Source organism: Dama dama, chromosome 4, assembly GCF_033118175.1.
Source record: "Dama dama isolate Ldn47 chromosome 4, ASM3311817v1, whole genome shotgun sequence".
Lineage (NCBI taxonomy): Eukaryota > Metazoa > Chordata > Mammalia > Artiodactyla > Cervidae > Dama > Dama dama.
Genome location: NC_083684.1, coordinates 60,282,900 through 60,293,520, shown reverse-complemented (window position 1 = coordinate 60,293,520; position 10,621 = coordinate 60,282,900). Strand labels below are relative to the sequence as shown.

At 48.4% G+C, this 10,621-nt stretch overlaps 1 protein-coding gene across 1 annotated transcript; it reads right to left on the bottom strand.

Annotated features, from left to right (window-relative positions):
- Positions 1–3,200, bottom strand: CRX (cone-rod homeobox). Its single transcript, XM_061136020.1, has 3 exons — positions 3,101–3,200; positions 2,221–2,372; positions 1–648 (listed from the first exon to the last, which is right to left on the bottom strand). Exons 1-3 carry the CDS (start codon positions 3,198–3,200, stop codon positions 1–3), a joined length of 900 nt encoding a protein of 299 aa, XP_060992003.1.
- Between the last annotated feature and the right edge of the window lie 7,421 nt (positions 3,201–10,621).

The window sequence follows — 10,621 nt, the reverse complement described above, 5'->3', positions numbered from 1 at the left end:
TTACAAGATCTGAAACTTCCAGGCACTCTGATCCTTGTAGTCCAGGGGGTCCATGGGGTTGTAGGTGAATTTCCAGGTGCCTGTGGGGTCCTTGAATTCTAAGCTGTCCACAGGGCTGTAGGTGCCGTAGCTCTGGCCTGACAGGGAGGTGGGGGACTGGGTCAGGGAGGGCCCCACGGAGGGGCCAGAGAGGGGGCTGAGGGCCGGGCCCCCCAGTGGGGGCACCATGGGAGACAGGTAGGGGTCCAGGCCACTGAAATAGGAGCTCGGCGACCCGTAGGCTGAGGGAGAAGAGCAGAAAGCAGAGGTAGGGGCGTAGGTCATGGCGTAGGGCGCCGAGGTCAGAGAGGGGCCCGAGGCCACGAGCCCCGCCCGCTGCGCCTCGGGCAAAGGGGACTCTGAGGCCGGACTCCAAATGGACACTGTGGCCACTGCCGTGGTGGGGGAGCCCGAGGGCCCGGGGAGAGGGGGGCTGTAGGAATCTGAGATGCCCAGGGGGTCTGGACAGACATCCGTGGAGGACCTTGGGGATGTGCCTGCCTTCCTCTTGGCAGGACGAGCCTTGGCTTGCGCCCCTGGGGGCTGCTGCTGCTGTTTCTGCTGCTGCCGTTGCTGCCGACATTTAGCCCGGCGGTTCTTGAACCAAACCTGGGGGGTGAGAGGGGAGATGAGGGAGGGCGAGTGGGCAGGAGGCCCAGGGGAGCCTTCGTGATGCCCGGGAGTGATGATGCTTATCGGTGAAGCATGCCAGAGTCCTCACTCTTCACTTTGCAATTGGCTATGGGACACTCTGGGGGCTTCCCAGGGGGCACAGCGGTGAAGAATCTGCCTGCCAATGCCGGAGACGCGAGTTTGATCCCTGGGTCAGGAAGATTCCCTGGAGAAGGAAATGGCAGCCCACTCCAGGATTCTTGCCTGGGAAATCCCTTGGACAGAGGAGCCTGGTGGGCTACAGTCCATGGAGTCACAAAGAGTCAGACACAGCTGAGCGGCTGAACGACAAAACAACATGGGGCACTCTATTCAACCACCGTCCACCCAATTACTTACATATACGATTGTACAGCCACACACATACTATCATACACAGTACACACAATTGTCCATGCATACATTTGTGCGTACATAGTTACACACACATATACACATTCTTCCGTCCAATCATATGTACATACCTATCTCATGTAACATACAAATATATACCTATACATTCGTCTGTCCACCTAATCATTCATACATACATGCAGACATACAGTCATCCATATGTACATTCACCATCTAATCATAGGCACACACATAACAATCATGCGTAAGCACAGCTGTGTGTATATACACACAATGATGGGCTTCCCTGGTGGCTCAGATGATAAGGAATCTGCCTGCAATGCAGGAGACCTGGCTTTGATCAAGGGAATGGCTACCCACCCCAGTGTTCTTGCCTGGAGAGTTCCATGGACAGAGGAGCCTGGTGGGCTACAGTCAATGGGGTCGCAGAGTCCAACATGACTGAGAGGCTGACACTTTCACTTCACATACAATGACACATACTTTCACCTTTCCAATCCTATGTACATATGTACACATATTATCATACAAACAAGCATATATATATCCATATATACATTCATATATACATCATACATACATACAAACACACATATACATATATCCATCCATTCACCCATACATCCATGCATCCATCCATTCAAGTATTTAATAAACATGTATTCTTCTACTCCTTTGGGGACACACCAGTGAAGCTGACATTCTAGTTGAGAGAGACAGCATATAAATAAATGGTAAGGAGGGAAATCACATAGAATTTTAGAAAGTGATAAATACTATGGGCGAACCAATTGAGCAGAGTAAGGGGGAGTAGCAGAGTTGGGATGGCAGGAGAAAGTTGCAGCTTCTAATGCCAAGCGTGGTGTAGGTCTCATTGACTGGCAAGGTGACTGCATTGGTTGATAAACAAAGAGTTGAACAGGGTGAAGGGAATGTATCTTCCGGGTAGCGGGAACAGAGAGTGTTCTTGGTGGGAATGCTAAAGGAGGGACCAGGGGCAGTGCTCATAGAATGAGAAGGGATAGGCATGTAAGAGAGGAAGCCAGTGAAGTAATGGCAGTGAGGGATTAACAGGACCCTGTATGACTTCGGCTCTTCCTCTATGACCTCTCCCTCTTCCCTCCGCTCTGGATCCCAGGGACCAGGACACCCCACCTGAACCCTGGACTCAGGCAGGTTGATCTTCAGAGCCACCTCCTCACGGGCATACACGTCTGGGTACTGAGTCTTGGCAAACAGGGCTTCCAGCTCTTCCAGCTGGCTTCGCGTGAAGGTGGTCCGTTCCCGCCGTTGCTTTCTCGGGGCGCCTGGGGTGAGGACAGGAAAACAGGACCTTCGGGTGACCTGAGACCCCATTCTCTGCATCCGCTGATGCAAGGTTCTGAGAAGGCATGGGATGCTGACAAGCCTCTTCTGGGTGTTCATCTGCCCAAACTAAGGGGATGCTGATTCCCTCAACTTCTAGACCTCACTCTGTCCCCCTGGGAAATGGGTTCTCCCTTTGCCTGTCCTTAGGGGGACTCTTGCCTCACCCCGAGGAGAACTGGCTTTAGCTGTGTAAGGAGGTATATGAGTTTGGTTTTTATCCCCTTTCTAAAATTTCTTCTGCACCAAGACATTCACTTGAAACACGACATTTGGGATATCCAGCCATTTGGGGATATCCAGCCTATAAAAGAGGCAGGACCGTAATGGTCAACTTAATAAAAGAATAATACCATCAAAAATAGAATGCTTCCTTCACTAAGAAATAAAGCATTGCTGACAGATGGGAATTCCTCTGGGTCCCCCTTCCAGATGGCTTCCCTCCCTCACCCGAGAGGGAACCACTGTCCTAAATTTCTATGAAGGTCCACATGCTTTCCTGCATCCCTAAGAGATGTGGGGTGGTGCTTTGCATTTACAGATGAACCCATTTGGCTGGTGTATGGCCCTGATGTCACCCTTCTAAGTGTCCATCCTCTTCCTGAGGGCAAGGGACCCCAGAAGATGGGGGCCAGCAAGGGGGGCGGGCGGGGAGGACGACTGTACTCACTTGGGTAGGACACAGCTGGGTGCATCAGATCCACACTGGGGCCACTCAGGGCCAAGGCGTTGACGGAATAGTGGGGCCCCGGGTTCATATACGCCATCATGATCTTCGGGGATGCTGGGGCCCAAGTCAGGGGGCCTGCAAGGAAATGGTGGGTGCTCACAAACTCCCCAGTTCATCACCGCCTCAGTCTCTTCCTAGATACGTGACCTTGAGCAACTTATTCCCCCACTCTGTACCCGGGTTTCCTCACCTATAAAACAGCTCTCTGCTTAAGGTCGTCAAAGCGTCACTGGGACTCTGTAAAGCCGAGATCAAGAGCTGTAATGAGCATTCTAAATGGAAGCTCTTATTCCTACCCTAGCCTTTAAAAAATCTTCTGACTCCCTTGTCCAAGACCCTTTTCCCCACCGTGCGTTAGTGTGAATCACTCGGTCATGTCCAACTCTTTGCAACACATGGACTGTAGCCCTCCAGGCTCCTCTGTCCACGGGATTGTCCAGGCAAGAATACTAGAGCAGGTTGCCATGTCCTTCTCCAGGGGATCTTCCCAACCCCTAGGACCTCAAAAAAGATGTTCAGCCTCACGCAGAATCATGGCAAGTAGGGTGACCAGTGGTCTCGGTCTGCTTTCTAAAGATGGAGAGCTTTCTAAGGTTGTGGGATTTCAGTGACAAATCTGAAAAGTCCCAGACAAATCGGGATGGTTAGTGACCCCAAGGGAGTCACAGTCAAATGACAGCAAGTAATGATCTCCCTTTTGACCCATCAAGTTGGCAAAGATCAAAGAGGGTTGGTAACTCCAGGGCTGGCCTCAGAAAGGGGCTTCTCATGTCAGATTGGTAACAGTGTGAATGGAACAAACTGCAAACATTTATCAAAGAAAAATACTGTCTTTCCTTGGCCCCAGCAACTTGCCTTCAAGGTGCCTCGGTCACCTCATCAGAAGATGGGACTGAAAAACAGCACTTACTTACATCTTTAGGTTGATGTGAGGGTCAAATGATTTATTGTGCATCTGATACTTAAAATAGCACTTGACATGCAGCAAATACTACAAAACGGTGGCGGTTATTATTATTTGCAAGCAGACATTTGCATAGAGTTTGTGCTAGGATACTTCTCATTGTAGTATAGTTCATTTACAATGTTGTGTTAGTTTCTGGTATACAACAAAGTGATTCAGTTCTGTATTTTTTCATATTATTTTCCATTATAGGTTATTACAAGATAGTGAATAGAGTTCCCCGTGCTATACCGTAGGTCTTTGTTATTTCTCTCCTTTATATACCATAGTGCATTTCTGTTAATCCCAAACTCCTAATTTATCCCTCCCCACCCAAGCTAGGATTTTTAATGCAGCATATTTATAATCGTCACAATGTGGAAGCACCCTATACGTCCACCAAAGGGGACATAGTAAGTTTTTATGTAATTTAAGTAAGTTATGTTACGATTATGGCACGTCCAGGCAAGAGAGTACTACAAAGTCATTGAAAACTATAACTCTCTCTGAATGGACTTGAAACAACCTCTAGTATATAGTTAAGGAAAGATTATTCTGGGACTTCCCTGGTGGTCCAGTGGTTAAGAACCCACCTTCCAATGCAGGGGACTCGGGTTCGATCCCTGGTCAAGGAACTAAGATCCCACATGCCGTGGGGCAATTAAGCCTGAGCACTGCAACTGCTGAGCCCACGTACTCTGAAGCCAGTGAGCTGCAACTAAAACCCAGCACAGTCAAATAAATAAACTAAAAAAAAAAAAAAGATTATCCTAAACTTGACAATGAGACAAATGGTTGACAGCAAGTCACTTCCTGGTGATCTAGCCGACCAACCCAAGCAATAGTTCCTTTTCTAGGGGACTGTACCCTTGTTCAATTGATTCTTCACTATTGATTAGGGTCCAGACACTGACAAGTTCAATGGTAACTTTCAGATGTTTGGTCACCAGTGATTTCTCTCTGGTACAAAAGATAACCTCAGGGTTATAGTTTGGCTGCCTGTAGAACTTGAACTAGTTTTGTACCTAAACTGACCAGCTTTTTTCAGCACACCTTTTGTGAATAACAGTATTAACCTCTCTTCCTTGAATTCTCCTTGGAAACAGCCAGTTCATGACTTAAATCTTTGTTTTGGGCTTACTACATGTGCCTAAGAGTCAGGTTTTTAATTTTTTTATTACATTTTGGCAATGGGGTGGGTATGTGTCTGTGTATTAGATATCATATTTTACCAAATTATGGGCTTCCCTGGTGACTCAGTGGTAAAAGAATGCAGGAGACACAGGTTCAACCCCTGGGTGGGAAAGATTCCCTGGAGAAGGAAATGGCAACCTGCTCCAGTATTCTTGCCTGGGAAATCCCATGGATAGAGGAGCCTGGCAGGCTATAGTCCATGGTGTCACAAAAGATTTGGACACGACTAAGTGACTAAACAACAAAAACCAAATTATACATACAACATATATTCAAAGGGAAAAAAGTGTGGTGCTGTGTATATTAGATATAATTTGTTACCAAATTATATACACAATATATATATATATATATACATATTTCAAAGGAAAAACACTGTGTATAGCATGCTACCAATTGTGGTTTTTAAAAATACATACATATATATTTCTGCCTGCCAGTGCAGAAGACTTAAGAGACACGGGTTCAATCCCTGGGTCAGGAAGATCCCCGGGAGGAGGAAATGGCAACCCACTCCTGTATTCTGGCCTGGAGAATCCCAGGGACAGAGGAGCCTGATGGACTACAGCCCATGGGGTCACAAAGAGCTGGACACGACTGAAGTGACTTAGCATAGTATTTCTATTGCATAGAATATTCCCAGGAAGAAGGACACAATATAGAGTAAAGTGGCTGCCTCTTGTGTTGTATCCATTCCTTGTTTTCCTGTTTGGATTACTTTTTAACCACGTGTGTGTAAATTACCTTTTCAACAACAAAACCGACAATACCACCTATTCAAAAGAGAGAGAGAGAGAGATATGCTCTCCAGGGCTCCCTACCGCCCTAGTTAAGATGACCTCGGGAGACCTCTCAGCTCTCCAGAAACTTCCAGTAACTGTTCCGGGCCAGGAATGCCTCTCCCCCAGCCCTAAGCCCCTCTCACCAGCTGACTAACCCCTTCTGCTCCTCCAGGACACAGCTTAAACATAAGTTCCCAGGAGAGCCAGCCCACACCCTAAACAGGATGTCACGCACACACACACACACGCACACACACACACTTTCTCCTGTTCTTCAGGAATCACGTGTACTAAGTATGACATATTTATAAGTATGTTTGCCTTTCCCTTCCCTAATCCAGCTGCCTGACAATGGAGACTAGGAACACTTTAGTCCCTGGGGTGTCCCCAGCATGCCCAATAAATATTTGAAAAACAAATCAATGCCTAAAATGGATGGCATTTATGTGAGCTCCCACCTCATCCTTCTCTCGCTGCCCTGTCCTTCTCAACCCTCATTTGCGAGAGTTTTATTTATCATAAATTGAAGTTCTACTGTCCACTCAGTAAATATTTTCTGAGAATCAACCATGCTCTATGGTCTAGGGAGACAATGAGAAATAAGACACACAGCATCTCTGCTCTCATGGGATTGAAATTTGAGGTTCTGATCAGGGAAACAAACATCAAACAAGGAAACAGACTTTTATTAAGAAACTCAAAATGCTTCCAGAGAGTTTCAAGAACTCCAAGGAAAATTAAATGGGGTAGTAAGAGATTAAAAGATGCTTGCTCCTTAGAAGGAAAGCTATGACAAACCCAGACAGCGTATTCGAAAGCAGAGACATCACTTTGCCAACAAAAGTCCGTGTAGTCAAAGCTATGGTTTTTCTGGCAGTCATGTACATATGTGAGAGTTGGGCCATAAAGAAGGCTGAGATGCTTTCGAACTGTGTTGCTAGAGAAGACTCTTTTGAGAGTCCCTTGGACAGCAAGAAGATCAAATGAGTCAATACTAAAGGGAATCAACCCTGAATATTCTTTGGAAGGACTGATGCTGAAGCTGAAGCTCCCATACTTTGGCCACTTGGTAAGAAGAACCAACTCATTGGAAAAAACCCTGATGCTGGGAAAGATTGAAGGCAGGAGGAGAAAGGGAAGACAGAAGATGAGATGGTTGGATGGCATCACCGACTCAATGGTCATGAGTTTGAGCAAACTCCGTGAGGTGGTGAAGGACAGGGAAGCCTGGCATGCTGCAGTCCAAGGGGTCGCAAAGAGTCAGACACTGACTCTGAACAATGAACAACAAAACAAGAGAGTGATGGAGTTTGAGGTGAGGGTGAGTCGTCTGATTTAGATGAATGATCAGGGAAGTCAGATGTCAACCAGGGCTGCCGTCACTTGAAGCCTTGACTGAGGATGGACAGTCAGATTCCTTGGGATTCATTCCCATGGTTGTCAGCAGGAGGCCTCAGTTCTTGCCACACTGACCTCGCCACAAGACTACTGAAGCATGCTCTGTGGAAGCATGATCAGGGAAGACCTCTCTCTAAGGAGGCGACTTTGGGTTGCAAAACGAAGGACTCTGCATCCGCTGTGAGAGGATCTTGGGGTAGAGGTCTCCAGGCAGAGGAAGCAGCAGGTGCAAAGGTCTGGAGGCTGGGATCGTTTCGTCTCGTGGGAGGAGAACCAAGGTGTCCAGCACTACCGGAGCAGAGTCATCAGGATGGAAAGTGGACTAAGTGTGTGGGACCTGACAGAAAGGTCTCGGGGACACTCAGTGTCAATACTAATCATTAAAGTAGAAACAACACATAAAGCCTGAGAATCAAGAGGTGTCCTAGGTAATGACTGGTATTTACACCCTAGAGTTGTCCCCTCCAATGGAGCAGGGCTGCACGTGCAGCCGATAAGATATTGTGGAAATGACAGTGTGACCTCTGAGGCCGGCCCTCTCGCTCTCTAGCAAAGCAGCTGTGGGGCCGAAAATGCTTGCACAGTCCTGTGGCGAGGTCTGTGCGGCAAGAACTGAGGCCTCCTGGCGACAGCCGTGGGAATGGACCCCCAGGAATCTGACGGTCCAGCCTCAGTCAAGCCTTCAAGTGATGGCCTCCTTGATTGACACCCGACTACAACAGCACAAGAGACCCTGAGCCGGAATCATCCAGTGATGCTGTCCCTGGATTCCTGTGACCTCAGAAACTTCTGTCCGTTTTTCAGTTGCTCAGTCATGTCCGACTCTTTGTGACCCCATGGACTGCAGCATGCCAGTCTTCCCTGTCCTTCACCATCTCCCAAAGTTTGCTCAAACTCATGTCCATCGAGTCAGTGATGCCATCCAACCATCTCGTCCTCTGTCATCCCCTTTCTCCTCCTCCCTTCAATCTTTCCCAGCATCAGGGTCTTTTCCAGTGAGTCAGCTCTTCACATCAGGTGGCCAAAGGATTGGAGCTTCAGCTTCAACATCAGCCCTTCCAATGAATATTCAGGGTTTATTTCCTTTAGGAAACTGTACAGCATCATAAATATGTATTTAAGTTGCTAGGTTTGGGGTTAACTTGTTACACAGCCACAGGTAACTAATACACAAGACTTCCCAGTGCAACACGGCATTGAGTCCTCAGCCCAAGCCTGGGTCATAGAGAGAGTATTACTATTATGTTCATATTATATAATTGAAAACATCTTCAGACTCAGGTGCTGGGACTTGCCTGGGTCACTCAGGCTGTGAGTGGGGACCACCCTCCTGGAGGCCCTGTTCTCCCAGTTCCCAGCCTGGGTCCCTTCTGTCACCTTCCTTTCCTCCAAGGACTGATGATACTTCATCAAAACCTCATGAGAAAAGGGAAACAGGGAGCCTGATGAACTTGCCCTCTAGGGACAATTTGCAGAGCTTGGAACAAAAACACCCATTTCTAGGGCTTCCCTGGTGGTACAGTGGATAGGAATCTGCCTGCCAATGCAGGAGACACAGGTTCGATCCCTGATCCAGGAAGATTCTACATGCCTCGGAGCAATTAAGCTCGTGAGTCACAACTACTGAGACTGCATGCCCTAGAACTTGTGCTTCGAAACGAAAGAAATCACTGCAGTGAGAAGCCCAGGCATCTCAACAAAGAGTAGCCCCTGCTCACCGAAACTAGTGAGAGCCTGCGCAGCAAAGAAGACCAAGAGCAACCAAAAATAAATAAATAATTTTTTTAAAAAATCCATTTCTACTGTCTTCACCAGGGAATCTGCGTCAAGCTGCCCAGCTAAGGGGTTGGTCTTCCAGGAAAACCTAGATCTCTCTCCCTGGGAAGATCCCATTCTACGGCAGGAAACTTGAGCCTCGGGGAGATAAGGGTGCTTGACCAGAATCAAGCAGCTGATAATGATAATGACCTCCAAGGTCGAGGGTTTACCCACTCTGCAGATCATCCAATAAGCAAGCATGTGGTGGACAAGAGATCAGCAAAGAACAATAACAACAAAAGTGATGTCAGACACCCAACGAAGCCCTTCTCTGGGTTTGGCAACTAGATGAGGTGGTCGATGATATCAGACCTTCCGGGACTTCTCTCCTCCAAACAGGTTTTGTGTGTCCAACCTCCAACAGCACAGACAACAACCACAGTGTCATCTTTCATTGAGAATTTGCAGTGAGCCTGACAGCCACCCTTTATTATCCTGTCAGGCGAATTTCAAGGCAGTGATGTTTCATAGTCCCAAACGGTGGAGCTGGGAAGATCACTGTCCTTGCCCTGGGGACCAACCAGTGGGGTCTGAGGCTGTTGCTCAGGGTTCCTGGGATTCAGCAGCTCTGGGGCCAGACTCCCACCTGAGCAGGTGCTCGGACAGGTGAGGTCTGAAGGCTCACACCCACCTTGTGGGTTGTCCTGGAGATAATCTATGGCTGAAGAAACCAAGCCTTGGGGGAGGAAGGCGCCTGCCCCCAGACAGGCAGAAAGTCCTCCATCCATTAGGACCTCCAGTTGGAATCCCCAGCTGCTCGGGAACAAGATCTCTGGGCACAATAATCCAGTGAAATTATCCCACAGGGTAGGTCCTATTGTCACCTCCACTCCACAGAGGAGGACACCGAGGCTCCGAGAAGCAGAGTCCCGGGTCCCATCACACATGTCAGCAGCAGAGCCAGCACCCTCCCCCCAGCCTGCACCCTCCCAACCACCAGGCTACACGACCTCAGGATGCTCCCCACAGCACCCTGTGGAGCTCACATGTCCATTTCTCAGATGAGGAAACTGAGGCTGAAGGGGGTTCTGTCAATTTCTGAGGACACACTGGGGTAAGTGGCACAGCCAGGAATAGAACCCGGATATCTTGGACCTCAGAGCCTTGCCTTGTCCCCCAAATATGCTCAGGATCCCCCAAAGTAGGATGAAGTCAGCCCTCTCCCCTGCACTCACAACAAGCCCAGGTCTGGGACATGAGCTTCCCATGGCTCATCTGACTGGATCATGACAGCAACTTGTCATTGTCCCCATTTTGCAGATGAGGAAACTGAGGCTCTGAACAACCTCACACAAACCCACATGGCTCCACCTCAGTCTGAGCAAG

Coding starts and splice junctions, on each gene's coding strand:
- CRX (XM_061136020.1), bottom strand. CDS start 3,200: ATGATGGCGTATATGAACCCGGGGCCCCACTATTCCGTCAACGCCTTG. Junction 2,373..3,100: donor CCCAGCTGTGTCCTACCCAA/GTGAGTACAGTC, acceptor TCCTCACCCCAG/GCGCCCCGAGAAAGCAACGG. Junction 649..2,220: donor TGCCTGAGTCCAGGGTTCAG/GTGGGGTGTCCT, acceptor CTCACCCCCCAG/GTTTGGTTCAAGAACCGCCG.